General features: G+C 35.7%; 1 protein-coding gene across 1 annotated transcript in view; it reads left to right on the forward strand.

Moving 5' to 3' along the window:
• Positions 1-14,440, forward strand: part of TACR3 (tachykinin receptor 3) — a gene marked incomplete at both ends in the record, with an annotated part of 68,304 nt that extends 53,864 nt beyond the window's left edge. Inside the window, 2 exons of the mRNA XM_079709502.1 lie at positions 12,508-12,704; positions 14,128-14,440. Of these exons, the coding sequence (XP_079565628.1) occupies positions 12,508-12,704; positions 14,128-14,440 (510 nt within the window). The remainder of the gene's footprint in view (positions 1-12,507; positions 12,705-14,127) is intronic.
• Between the last annotated feature and the right edge of the window lie 1,229 nt (positions 14,441-15,669).

Here is a 15,669-nt window from a genome sequence, read left to right on the forward strand (position 1 = left end):
TTCTTGACAACACTCCCTGTTAGAAAATAAATTCTTACCTACAAGACCTTTCACTTTAATTAAAACACAGTTAGCTGGGCACCTCCAATACATACCAATAGCATTAATTAAAATGAGCATATAATGCATATAATGCAAGCACAGTACCTTGCACATAACAGGGCCTCAACAAATTTTAGTTTCCCTTCTGTCTTAGGAGGCAACTGTTTGTCCCTTACTTTTACTCTCTGAGATTTTATTTATTATTTATTAATTTACATATCTATCTATTTATTATCTTCTTTCTTAAACAGTCATAAAATTAAATGTACCTACATATTGTTATCTTTTCTGAGTTATTCCTTTCAATAAAGAGCAAATTCTTTCTTTTTATCATTGCTGAAATTAAGGGGAGAAAGAAAAGCTTCTAGAATATGTGTTTTAACTTATATTTACCTTAGGGTATAAATAAACCTACACTGACATAATATCACACATCATAAAAATAAGTTTGTGTATGAAAATAGTTTCTTTGGCCACCATTGAAATAGAATGCAATGAACAATCCAGACATGTGTCTAACTTTCTCTATTAGTAACACACTAAAATTCAATTCAATGGCATAATGAAGCCTATGCTACTGTAATGATTAATTTTATGTGTCAACTTGACTGGGTCATCAGATACCCAGATAGCTGGTTAAATATTATGTCTGGGTGTGTCTGTGAGGATATTTCCAGAAGAGATTAGCATTTGAATTGGTGGAATAAGTAAAGCAGATGGTCCTCCCCAATGTAGGTGGAATCATCTCATCTGTTGAGAGCCTAAATACAACAAAAAAAGCAGCAGAAGGGTGAATTTGCTCTCTGCCTGACTGCTTAAGTTGTGACATCAATTTTCTCCACCAGCCTTCCTGGGTCTCCATCTTGCAGATGGCAAATTGTGCAAGTTCTCGGCCTTGATAATTGTTTGAGCCAGTACCATATATATGCATATATTTAAAAAACGCTTAATAAATATTTGCTGAATCAATGAATTAACAATGTATGAAGTAATGTCATAATGCCATTAGCTAAACTGATGAGGAATAGATTAGATGATCAGAAAAAAATGTATTCTCCCCTAGATCAAATATATTTTTATAATAAAAATGAAAGTGCTCAGAAATTGGACTACTTCTAGGAAGGCCAAAAATATGGAGTATACAATAGGGAGTTGTGCAGTATAATTGATATCATAGCAGTAGTCAGGGTTCTTCAGTGAAACAGAACCAATAGTACAGAATATATTCATTCCTATCTTTCTATATTCATTCTTATATTCATTCATTTCCATGACATTAAATATCATCTATAGATCTCTGACTCTGAAATATATATTCCAAATCAATACTTCCTCTATGAGCTCTGAGTTTATGCAATAATCAGCTGCATACTTGATGTCCTTGTTTTGGCTATTTCTGAGGTATTTTTAGACTATAATATACAAAATTAATCTTTAAGTCTCCATGTCTGTCATAAAAGCAGACTCTTTCTTCAGTCATCCAAATATTAGTAGTTGGCATTTCCATTCACCCAGATAATAAATTCTGAAAAGAGTCATTTTTAAACTTCCCTTTCCCTCTCACTATCATCTATTTCATCACTAAATCCTAATGAGTCCCTCCCTAAAAACATCACCCATTTCTGTACTTCTCTCCACTTCCATTGAAATAATTCTCCAAGATACTATCATTACAACAGCCATTAGGTCCACTACCACCACCTCTCCAACTCATTTCCCCAGATCTACACTTGTTCTCTTCAAATTTATTCTCCATTCAGCATCCAAGATTTTTTATTGATATATAATTTAAAATATAACATTATATTAGTTTTAGGTATACAACATAATGATTTAATATTTGTATATATTGCTATATGATTACCACAGTAAGTCTGGTTAACATCCATCAGCACACATAGTTATAATTTTTTCTTATTATGGGAACTTTTAAGATCTACTGTCTTAGCAACTTTTAAATATACAGTACAGTATTATTAACAATAGTCACCATGCTGTACAAGATGATGTTTTTAAATTCTAAATCAACTCATGCAATCTGCTGAGTTTTTCAGTGGTTCCCCGATATAGTTAAGAAAATAGATCAAAGCAACTGCGAACCCCCAAAATAACCTATGAGATCCTGCAGAATCTTGCTACCACTTACTCTGCCAATCTAACTCTATGAAACTTCACTCTTCACATACTATGTTCCAGTGACACTTGCTCTCAGCTGTTCTAGCACATCAAAGTTTCTCCCACTTCTCAGTCTTCACTCACACTATTATCAGGACATAGAATGATGTGCCCTTCATTCTTCTCTCTGTACATCCTCTAGGTTCCAGCTTAAATATTACTTCCACAAATATAACTTCCATTGCATTCCATAAACCTAGATATAATTCTTTTTCTCCATAGAATTCATCATAATTTGTAATTTCATATGTATTTGTGTATTTATTATTTAATGACTACATCTTTAATAGGATGTAAGTTCTGTGAAAATAGACAACTTTTTTTCTTTTTTAATTTAGCACTGTATCTTGAGAGCCTAGGGCCTTGGTTTCTTTAGAAAAGTGGCATTATTGTAGAACAATTGTAATTTAAGGATATAATAGATTAAGTAAGCAAACATAACTGAACTTCTTTCTTAAAGCTGTACCTTCACATGGTTCACATAGCTATTCTTTCCAAATATCCTGCTAAATACAAAAGCCAAGGGTAATAATAATGATTTTAATTTCGGTTTAAAATATATAAAGGTGGTTTTTTTTAGTCACTGAAATAATATTTTTGAAATTCTATTATGTGCATGATAGGGCAAATAACTGGTAAGACAAAGATAAATGATATTTTTTGCAATTAAAGTGTTCATAAAATGGGTAGTAAAATTAAAATATCCTCAGTCAATAGGTATTTATTGAATGTCAAGAACTATGCTAAGTTTTGGAGACACAAAGATGAATAATGCATGTCCCCATATCCAGACAGAAGAAAACAGAAACATGCTCGACTGTAACATGTATCTGTGTTATAAGTATAATATGCTAAGTCTAATTAGGAAGTATCTAACCCTACCTGCATGAAGAAATGAGGGAAGCTACTCCAAGAGGTGAACCTGAGGTACTCTCCCAAAGGATGGAGAGAAAATTTTACAGGGAAAGAAATTGGATTAGGGCATTCCAGATGTAAACATGTGCAAATCATGTAGATTTATTTCAAGGTAACTACAAGTAAGGACAACATTTATTTATAAACCATGTTTTCTTAGTTTGTCATATACTGTAGAGAAAAAAATTAATTTTCAGTGACTGATCTTATTTTCTATAGAAATATAGAAAACAGTAATGTTAAATATTCTAGATTTATGCTGTTTCAAAAAACAATTAAAGTATGCACACCTTTAAGATAAAAACCAACTGCAAAAGACACTGGCTGGCTCAACATTTCAGACCACAATTTATTAACAACACTGTGTTTCTAAAAGGACAAGATATATAAACACATATCAAGGCATAAAATCTGCTGTTCTGGCAAATGATGTCAGCCCAGCCCTTCACCTGGCCAGGCACATTCTCAAGATACCAGATCCCTCCTTGCAACTTCTAGAACAGAGAAGGATGAGATGACCTGGCAGTTGATTGCAGCTCTTTCCTCTTTTACACCCTCTTCCCCAGAAGGGTAACTAAGACATAAATCTTCTTGACTCTCTCCCCCACTTCTGTCTGTCAAAAGATCCTAAACCCTAACAGTAACTATTTATTTGAGACTAAAACAGTCCTTTCAGCAGACTTGCTTTATGATTTCTAGGTATAATGAATCTATGATATTGTCAAAGATTTATACTTTTTTTCCATTTGTCTTTAGCTGTGTTTGACATAAATAAATAATGTGGAAGTAAGTGGTACCATATGAGCACATAAAATATTTGAAGTATTGAGTCCCTATTTCATAGTTTTAGTACAGATAAATCTGTCCTTATTCATGTAATGTTAGATCAGCCAGGTTCCAACCTCAAATTCTTGGGCCACTCCACCATTCCAACTTATTTTCTCACTCTTTCCCCTTCCAGATTTAGAAAAATATCTCATATCACATAAATCTCATTTGAGCTGTCCCTTAGTGGAGTAAGATTCTTTGACTACCCTTCACTTAAGCATCCCCTGAGAATGCTATGTGAGGAAAGAAGCAAAGGCTATTTTTCAGGGTCTTGAGAAGCAGAATGTATACAAAATGATCCCTAGCTAATGAAGAATGAAGAGGCCCAGTAATTCTAGCTCTGAACTTGCCTTTGGGATCTTAAGAAATCATCTCCCTCCTTGGTTTTAAGTCTCTCATCCATAAAATGGAGAAACTATATGGTCTAATGTTTGTCGTGGAGTTTAAATAAATTCATATATTTGAAAGTTTTAAAATGAATATAAAAAACACTAAGCCTTTTACTAAAATCAAAGAGAGACACGACTCCACTGACTCACACACCACTTCTGCCCTCAAATGTACCCACTGGTCATACCTCTCTCAAAAGACAATGTAACTATCAGCTTGACTTTCCTTTAGTGATTCTCAAAATGACTGTTAGAACTATCTGGCTGAGTGCATCACTCCAGCAAGCTGAGCATTGTTTCTGTAGCACAGAAACTGTGTCATCACAAACTAGCACAGAAAGGTAGTAAAGGGAAAGATAAGGAAATAGAAGTTTTGAAGGACAAGATAAGAAAGTCCTTAAGTAGAGCACAGAATGAGAAATTGTGCTATACCTTCCAGAATTTAAGAGAGAGAAATTTGAAATGTAAAGTCAGGAATGGGCTCTCTATTGTTGTCCAGTTACAGTGTAACAACCCAGGTCATCTCAATAAGTAAGAGAAGAAGATATTGACCAAACAATTTCAAATTCCAGTCCCATTACCAAACTATCACCTTGTAGTTCATTATGAATTATACATTTATATATTTTGTCCACATGTTCTGAATACTATAATTTTATTACATTTTTTGTGTTATTAGCTAGATGTATACCTTTAATGTAAACCACATTTTTAAACCATATTTTGACATTCTTCCCTATTCTACTATAAAAGAAGCCTCGAAAACATGACTTGGCCCCAATATTCATAATATGTGACAATTTGTTTTTTGTTAATTCTTGTTGAAGTTGGCCTTATTTATTTGAATAGCTGAAATACTGGTAGATAAATTTGCTTCTATTGTTTTATAAACCATAGAAATTTTTTTCTGGCTATTTTCTATTTTAACTATCTTCCTCTAAATACTAACAAGCCAGATGTGCTCCTTCAGAAGTGAATACCTAAGTGTGATAACAAAGAAGCCTTTTGCCTTAATCAAAGGAGCCACTCTTCAGTCTAAGCTCAAGTGACAGATTCAATTGGATTTTTGACTTGTATAACAACCACAAAGAATCTATCATCTTGCCCAGCAAGTAAGCTTTCTCTGTGCTTGTCATTTCTGTTACAAAGGAATTATCATGGAAAATAGTGCTTGTGAGGAGGACCATATATAACCTAAGAGAGGCTCAAGTGATGGAAATAGAGATCCTGGTCTATCCTTTACTTCCTTGAAAGCAATTTCCATTCAATCAGAACCTCTCTGGAAGTCTCCATTTTCACTGGGAACTTGTATAGTATTTTGCCTCCTACTTTGCAGGAATTAAGCCATATGTAATATACTCTCCTTAGCATTACAAACACTGTATTAATCCACTCAGGCTGCCATAACAAAATAACATAGACTGGTAGTTTAAACAACAGAAATATTTTCTCACAATTCTGGAAGCTAGAAGTCTGAGTTCAAGGTGTCATCAAGGGTTGGGTTCTTCTAAGATCACTCCACTATGTTGCAGATGGCTGTAACCCTCTGTCTTCACATGGTCTTCCTTCTGTGTATCTGTATTCTAATCACCTCTTCTTTTAAGAACACCAGTCATATTGGTCTAGGTCCCACCCTAATGACCTTATTTTAACTTAATTACTTCTTTAAAGACCCTGTCTCCACATACAGTCACATGCTGAGGTGCTTGAGGTACTGAGGATTAGGACTTCAATCTATTAATCTGGGGGAGTGACATCAGCAAGATGGCCAAATAAGATGTCCCTCATCATAGCCCCACTCAACAACAACAATTTGGCATCTATCCACGGGCAAGAGTGCCTTTGTAGAAACTGGGAGATCCAGGTAGGAGACTGTGAAACTGCAGTGCAGTCCAAGAATGAGGAGAGTCACTTTGAAGAGTGGCCTGCACCCTGGCGGCTGACTCACCTACCACGGTCTCAGCTACAGATCCAGAAACAGCTCCATCCATACCTCTGAGGACTTGGCTACAGCCCCATCTGGCTTTGGTTCCATCACCAGCACCATAGCTGGGAGAGTCTTGCCCACAGGAAGACAGATAATAGACATACAGACCTCTGTCTGGCTGTGAACCCCTGAGTGGCCCGTAAACCAGCTCTGCCCCCGCTTAGCTGTGAACCAGGAGTCCCTTGAAAAAAGTAATTTAGACAGTCACCCACGGATCAGAGAGCCTTTGTGGAAGTCCAGGAGTCCAGCAGAGAAGTTCCAGCACAAAAAAATCTGAGATTGGATGCACTGGAAAGAGTAAGAGGAACAAACTGACTTTACACACATCACCTCTTCCCCAAGGTGACACAGCTCAGTGCCAAGAGGGCCTTCTCAGCTGTGATTTCTCCCTGGGGGGGTGGAAATAAGAGCATGTGACGGGGGAGTGCCAGGCTTCCTCGGATGTGTGCGACCCTGCCAAAGATACCCATCTCTGTCTCCCTACATCCAGAGGACTGTGGAGATCTGCACAACTAGGGGACAGAGAGCAGCTGGGAGAACGGCAGGCAGGGCTCCAAACTGAACGTATCAAAGGGACTTGGATCCTACTAACCCATCATGGACTCCATCAGGAAGCCAGCTCACAAGCCACTGGGGATGCTTCACAGATGTTAAGAGAGTAGATCTTAAATGTTCTCAACACACACACACACACACACACAAAGGGTAATTATGTGATGTAATGAAGGTGTTAACTAACCCACCTGGGATGATCATCTCACAATAGATACATGTATCAAATCATTATTTTGTACACCTTAAACTTGCACAATGTTACATGCCAATTATATCTCAATAAATCTAGAAAAAAACTTCTAATAAATAAAAAGCCATGTAAACTTTAAAGAATGTGGTGGTGAGGACATAATTGAGTCCATAATAAGCCTCTATAAGTTTTTACCTTTAACCATGATCCCATAACATCAAACTTTATTTCCTCTTGACTTAATGGACTTCTTATTCTAATGTCCTCCTGTCTTCCTTTTTGAGGCTGCATTCCTTTTTATGTCTTCAGATCATCATAAACCTGAAATCTTACAATACTTTAAAATTCTAAGTTTCCAGTGGAAAATGAAATTACATTAAAAATGAAGCATGACCAATGAAGTGTAAAGAAGTAGAATCCAAACACAATACTGAACACACACACACTCACACAGAAATATTTTCCACATTCCATGTATATAGGCACAGGGTTTTCTCATTTGTTTCACCTTGACATAACTCCTTATAGGCATTGCTCTAAGCGAATGTTAATTGTATAGTCATGCTAGTTGGATTTGGCAGCAGTGTCAAATTTCTTGGATGACACTAACAAAATACACCTATAATCACATCTAATTCTGAAATTACTGGCAAAATTCAACTCATCTTCTAGACTATCCTGAGCTTTTTTCACAAGTGTTACTACTTAGTTCTCTTTTTCTCCCTTGGGACTGAAATTTTTAAGCATGTTTTTTTAAACTGAAAGAGCAAAAGCCCAACCTAAATAGTCCAAGAAGTAGTACTTTAGATTTTGATGCTTGTCATTAATTTTTTTCCATATCTTACTCTTGAGAATATTATTTTAATTTGCTAGTATGAAGTTAGAATAAGCAGGCCTGTAATTTTGACCTAAGGAGATATAATGGTTATTTAAGAACATTTGTGCAGATAAAAGGTACAGAGAAGTGGTACGGTATATAGTCCATGGGATGGTTCTTCAAAACATGCTCTGGGGTTTTAATTAAAACAAGAAGTTCCTTCTCACATACAGTTGACCATTTCCAATTCAGACATTTAAAAAGAATAGATTCCCCCTTGAAGAATATAATTCCTAGATATTTTTAAGGTTGGCAATATTTCCTAGACTGGCAAATTAATTTCCTAGACTGATTCTTTTTTCTCTTACAACTTAAAACCTCAAAATCATCCATCCTGCATTAATTTAATATGATAGATAAGAACAGCTGCAGGCATTCCAGTCTAACCTGTACAGGATAAAAAGCCAAAGATTTTTTTTCCCCTGATACCTGAAGAAAAGGTGCCCAAAGCTTATTCTCACTAACTTATGACGTGCATTTCCATCCTGCCTATGTACGAGTAAAGTGGATTCTAAACTATTAAGAAGAGGCAATGGGGCTTCTCTGGTGGCACAGTGGTTGAGAGTCCGCCGGCCGATGCAGGGGACACGGGTTCGTGCCCCGGTCCGGGAAGATCCCACGTGCCGTGGAGCGGCTGGGCCCGTGAGCCATGGCCGCTGAGCCTGCGTGTCCGGAGCCTGTGCTCCGCAACGGGAGAGGCCACAACAGTGAGAGGCCCGCGTACCGCAAAACAAACAAAAAAAAAAAAAAAAAAGAAGAAGAAGAAGAGGCAATGTTGCTATAAGAGCTACCTCCCTTGTCCAACTTCCCTTCTTTCTCACCTGGTAAGTCCCTTTGCCAAGGACAATGGATGGCCACAACTATCCATGTTGCCATGGAGAGTAAATCCAATCACCTCAGAAGCTGGATATGTCTTTCAGCTTCAAGAAATACCCAACATCGATCAATCTTTGTATCAAGTTACAATAAAATTTGTTAAGGTATGGTGAAACATTTGAGTAATCTCTATCCCAGTCTCTTATCTTGCCAGAACATATCAGGAGTTTCAGAAAGTCCACCAACTTTCCTGCTTAGCATATGTAGCCTGTCTGAGCTAGTGCCATTGTCCAGCTATGAGACACAGCGGAACTGAGCAGTTGCACATCTATCATTGCTCAAGGTTTGTGTTTCAAAGTGCTCTTTCCTTTGCCTTTTTATGAGGAAGATGATTACAATTTCTTGATTTCAGCATTTCACAAAGCAAGGCAACTTTGTCCACCCAGGAGCCTACTTTTGTATTTACATCAAACCTGGGGGCCTGAAAGTTTGATATATGAAATCATTACAGAAGATTTTATGAGCAGAGACCCAAGGTAATGGTTAAAATGTATTTGAGAGCAATAAATCAATAAAATATAGCTGTTGTTTCACAATAAAAGATCCTTTCTTTTAGGTTCTTTTAGATTTTTCCTAAAAATCTTCAAATAGGTTTCTAAATGTTTTGCAACAGGGTCCTTAAGGCCATGTATATGTGAATTATAAGTTATCTGATACTCTGTTTCTACACATGCACTTTAATTTTCCCACATCCCAGACTTCTTCCACATTGATGGTAGGAAGTCACATTACAAGACTCTGATAGCCTTTTCAGCTCTTTAGCTATTGTTGAAAGACAGTTTCATGCAAAGGGAAACTGGTTAGTCTGTATAAAAGCAATTAAATAAGGTTTTATGTACATTTGCTGATTCTACATTTAACATGGTAGCTTGTACCATGTTCACATTGTCATAAATATTTTTCTTACCCTTAACATTTATTCAGAACAAAACGCAATGCTTTCACACATCCAAAATAATATATCAGTAATACTGTTTGTGCCCTAATATGCTTTACCTGAATTTGTTTGCCTAGAAAAGGGAAATAGTTCATTTTATATACACATGTTCATTTTAAAGTTGGAGGACAAATGATACCAGTGATTCATGACAGAGTAAAATTGTGAACATCACTTAACCAATTAAATGTCTTTTAGTTTTTGTATTCAGTTTCATTTACTTATTTTTCAAAACTTTGAACACCAATTATGTGTGAAATCCAGCCTACATGCCTGAAATACATAAGTAAAGAAAACAAGCAGAACATTCTTGCTTTTTTTGTGTTCTAGCATAAGGAGACACAAAGTAAAGAATAAACACAACCCACTGAAAGTAAAGAGCAAGCTAAGGGGCTTGGGGTGCTGGAAGGAGAGATTGCAATTTTAAATAGGCTGGTCAGAAAATGATTCATAGAAGAAGTGACAACTGTGCAAACGTTTGAATGAGATGAGGTTGCTAACCAGTGAGAATAACTGGGGGAAGAGGGAGAGGGAGAAGCCAGGGAGAATAATCTTGGACAGGAGCTTGTGTACAATGTTCAAGGAACAATAGGATGTTCACATATTCAAGAATGAAAAAACTCAACCAAATCCATGTCATTCAGTCTAAACTTCCCTGAGTCTACAGGTAACATGCATTGAGTCATTCCTGCTTATAATAAACTAGTAAGTTTCATTCTTACATAAGAATTCTCTTATTCTCTCATAAATATTTTCAATTTATTTACACATTTGCATCCCCATTCTTATGCAGTTTTAATTTACATTTTTGCATTTTCATTATATTATAATCTTCTTCAGGATAAGGAATTGGTTCTCTACTCATTATTTTTCTCTATTATGTTTTTAGACCCAATAGACATTCAATAAATCTTATTAATTGTAAGCAGAAAAAACAGACTTAAGAGGCTGAGTTTTAAAAATTTTAACTTAGATTCCATGAATCACAGTCATCAAATCTTTTGGTCATTTCCTCAGCTTCCTAAAGTGCAATTGAAAACCAATTAATAAGTTGTTAGATGTGTGAAACATTGTATAAATGTACAATTATAATCAAATAGGCTCCTTACTTGTATTCTACAAATACATGAATAAAAAATAGGAGAGATAAAATGCAGAATTCTGAACACAGTTATTCAGAAAAAAATGCAATAGACAGAACATGGAGAAAATCAAAATACTGCATGGTGGGGCCAGTGATGACATTCTGTGAGCTACTGACCTGGATTTTCAGCTCTGATGGCCAATTACCATCAGCTAATACTAAGTACCTGGATGCTAACTGTGATTAGGCCCTTGGGAAAGCTTTGCCTTCTACATTGATCCATTTCATGCCTTGCCTATTTCTAGAATCATGTTTCTCATGAGTTTTAATCTTGTCAACTTTCATCTGAATCCCAACTTGCAATCAAATAATGAGTCCAGTACTTAAATAATGTACTTTCATAGTTTCAAGATGCTACATAGGCTGTTTACATCAGGACTTTCTCTGATTGATGTTCTAATATGACTGTGGTTAAGCCTCAAAATTATTTTGTTTAGTGTTTATTATTCTAAACTTTTTACAAATTCCCAAAAGAAGTATGAACAAATTTACTCGACAGATTGATAATGGGAAATATTAAATGAAGTTATCCGAGGATGTTATTATTATTTCCTTTCACATAGAAGGCGAAGCTGCTCACGGTGTTCAATAACTTTGAGTCTACCTTTCTTATAGACACAATGGAACAGATTTTATCTTATTTACAGACACACAAAACATCCTCCCATTCAACTTCCTGTTACAAATTGTACACTGTCGTTTGTTATTCATTCATTTTATATCTAAATATCTATCTCCAGCAATACACTAGAGACTGTGCTAGATGCTGGGGACGTTAATATAATCAAGACATTCTCTATGTCTTTTAGGAATTTAAAGACTAGTGGAGGAGAAATAGAGATTGATATTCTACTTTGACTAGAGCTTTCCAACATATTGTGGTTCAAAAGTGTAGAACAGAGGAAATGACCCATGCTTACCAAACTGAAAGAAATTGGTATATAAACCAGTTGTATAAGCCAATTGCCTACTTACAAATTTAAAAGTAGTGATATTTTCTCAAACTAAGGTGAATATCCTTTTTCACTATCCAGAGAAACCTTTACCAATATCAGATTAGAAAAGAAATCAAGGTAACATTCAGACGGTTTCCTAGTGAGAATGGTATTAGAGTAAAGAAATCTAAATAGTCATAAGCTATACTCAGGCTGTAATAAATACTGAAGAACACGCTCAGCCACTACAGCCTGATATACCTCCACTGTGACTCAACAGTCAGTTCTCTAGATATAATGTCTTCACTATTTTACAGTTCAGGCTAGCACAGCCAAATCCTAGCTCTTGCTTCTTTCTCCCCCAGGCTTTTTGATGTTTTATAAACACGTATTTTCTTCAAGCCAATTAAAATATATTTGGTTCTGTTTGAGTGATTGCCACCCGTTCACTAGGTGACACAAGCACGCTTTCTTGAAACTTACCTTAGGTAACTATCCTTATATTACATTGCCATTTTTTAATATATTGACTATTTCTTAGGCATGCTATGTATTTAACTGTATTGGCAGAAAAATATGATTTGCAGTAGGCTATTAGAACTAATAGATACAATGACTTTTATATTTGCCAAAAATGACCTCTTTCTGTCTTCCCAGGTTGTAAAAATGATGATTATTGTCGTGGTGACATTTGCCATCTGCTGGCTGCCCTATCATATTTACTTCATCCTCACCGCAATCTATCAACAACTAAATAGGTGGAAATATATTCAGCAGGTCTACCTGGCTAGCTTTTGGCTGGCAATGAGCTCAACCATGTACAACCCCATCATCTACTGCTGTCTGAATAAGAGGTAAACACAAGATTACCAAATGCAAGTTCCTTTTCTCTTCTGACTTCAGTGAAAGCATATAATGCTGTTCCAGCTCCCTGATGCACATTTAAAATTCAAAAGGAAGGAAAAATTGAAAAATTCACTGAGAGGAGCACACAGCTAGATATTTTTCTAGACTCCTCCCTATTTAATGAAATAACTCACCTTAACAATTACCTCCTCAAAACAATGCTTTTAGGGGTTCTAACTGGGTGGGTTTTATATAGGCCAAATTCTCTCTCCAAACCCTTTAGAATTATACTTGCCAAAGAAAAAGAAATGCCCTGTTATTAAAGGAGGAGAGTTGAAAATGTGCTCAAGTCCTCGAAGAAATGAAGGCACTTCATAGAAATGCACAGACGGAGAGATGATGGCATATGTGAGTGGACTCTATTAAAAAGGATGTCTTGTAAATAGACTTCAAAATAGAATGTGTTGTGAGAGCAACAGAAGCAACACTAAGGAAAAGAATGACAATACTCCTTCCAGCATAATGAGGTCAGCGAGTTAGACAGGGTGCAGCCTCTGGTGGAGGGGGAGCTATTTTTTAAAGTGAAGTTGGAAAGAAAAGTTGAAATATTCACAGTTAAATTTAAGACTGGAAATAAAAAGGTAAACTGTGGTTTCCAGATAAAAAACACCTTAGTTGTAAGGTCAGCACATGGAGGAGAAGGGTTAAGTTTCATAGGGTCAATAATTTCCTTAATAAATCAATGTGGTTTAGCACAAGCAGAAAGTGAATTTCATGAAAGTAACTACATGACCTAAATCCTAAGCTCGCTTTCCAGTTGGACCTCTACCACACCCTTCCTCAAGTTTGTTAAAAACTTCTAAATTCTTACTTTTTTTCAGTAAGTGCATAAGCCATATATCAATTCAAACCTCCCCATAAGCAGCACATCTGTTTTTAGTCAACCTCATTTAATGGTTTCCAAAGCCAAGGATTTTGCACTTTCATATATGATTAGATAAAAACCATCCAGATGAGCAATTAATTTTAATATTAAATGAGACTTTATAAATGTGTAATTATTTCTGTAAGAAGCCATTTTGAAATATGTCATTTTTAAGTGCCTTACCCAGCAAACTTAATTCACTTATGTAAATGTATAAAATTATTGAAGAAACATACACTGTTTCTTTGGCATATTGATTACTGATACTGTGTTTTTACTATATGATGACTTACTTCTCATTGATGGAAAATTAAGATTCAATTCAAACAAGAAGAACGTAGAAGACTAGTACCAATACTGTGGCATAAATTCTAAGAGTTTGACTAGAAAATTAAATTTAAAAACTGAATTGGCTTAACTGCATTAAGTAGGGCTTTCTGCACCAGTTGAAGGAAATTTCCACTTGAAAACATGACTTTTTCTTCCCATGGCCTGCTTCTCCTCAGATTTCGAGCTGGCTTCAAGAGAGCATTCCGCTGTTGTCCTTTCATCAAAGTTTCTAGCTATGATGAGCTGGAGCTCAAGACCACCAGGTTTCACCCGACTCGGCAAAGCAGTCTGTACACTGTGACCAGGATGGAGTCCATGACAGTGGTGTTTGACCCCAATGATGTGGATAAGACCAAATCCAGTCGGAAGAAGAGAGAGCCTCCAAGAGACCCAAGCTTCAACGGCTGCTCCCGCCGGAATTCCAAATCTGCCTCCACCACTTCAAGTTTCATAAGCTCACCCTATACTTCTGTGGATGAATATTCCTGAATCCATTTCCTCAGCTGAAAGAGTAGGGTGAAGCCATCATGGTGCCACCATAGGCCCACACCCTCCTGATTGTCGGTCAGCCCTGTCCTACATACTCTCTGAAAATAGAAGGGCAATTTTTAGGCAACTATATTTCAACTGAGAAACGTAGCATGTAAGTGTAACAAAGACACTATTCAGATATTTGCCCCCTCAAAAGTAAAATGGCCTTTAAATTTATTCTTTGAAAACTGAATTATTTTATGTAACAGAAAAATATACTGAAAAATACTTGTAGAGTGTTCCATTTTTCTCATTGAAAAACTGCAATATACATTTGTGACACTAAGGTGACATATGATTTTTCCAAAAGTTTAAAGAACCTTTAAAATATAATTATGTGAATAAATTAAAACAAAACCTATATAAAATGAAACGTTTTCATCTATAGCTATAAAACAGAAAAAAAAAGTTATATGACTAATTTTACCACTAGAATGATGGAAAATTAACCTCCAGGAGTAAAAATTAATGAAAATCTTTGCAAAAGAGAACTAATTCTAATTAGTTCTAATAAACATAAAATTTTATTGAGATTTAAAGATTTTCTCCAAGAAATGTAACTGAAAAAGAAATCTAATCAAATTATTAGGCATCTGTACATATTCTTTTCTTTACATTTTTATCTGGGAAAGTGGCTTCAAAAGAAAAAAAAATAATTATTTACTTTTTGACCATTACATATATTAAAGCGCCAAGCTAAGAAACAAAGTTAGGACCTTAAAATGACAAAGCAAATCCTTATGATCCTCCCTATTTTATTTTTCACAAATATTTTAAAAAATTTTTAAAAGGTAGGTAGATCACAAAACACTAAAGATGCTTTCTAATGGAGAAGGGAAGAATCTCTGACTACCAATTTTTAGGCAAGAATTAAAGATAGTAATTCATAGTTATGACGGCGGACAAGAACATCTACTAGCTCCAAAAGGAAACGCGTTTCTCCTCCATAACCCAAGGAAAAAGTTTAAGGTGGATGTCAACTTAATAATTGTACAGTGCCCTTATTCTCTCCCCTTCCCCCACTGCAAAAAGAGTAAGGACTAGGGGAAAGTATCAGAAAATATATTCAGATACAAAGCCTTAGGACAAAAAGTTTATGTAGTGCCTATATGTAAATTAGTACCTATAGGTAAATCAAGTAAGATGTAGAAAGCTGAATCAACTGTTAGAATAGAAAGCTGGACAAT

The sequence above is a fragment of the Hyperoodon ampullatus genome (assembly GCF_949752795.1).
Source record: "Hyperoodon ampullatus genome assembly, chromosome: 1".
Classification (NCBI taxonomy): domain Eukaryota; kingdom Metazoa; phylum Chordata; class Mammalia; order Artiodactyla; family Ziphiidae; genus Hyperoodon; species Hyperoodon ampullatus.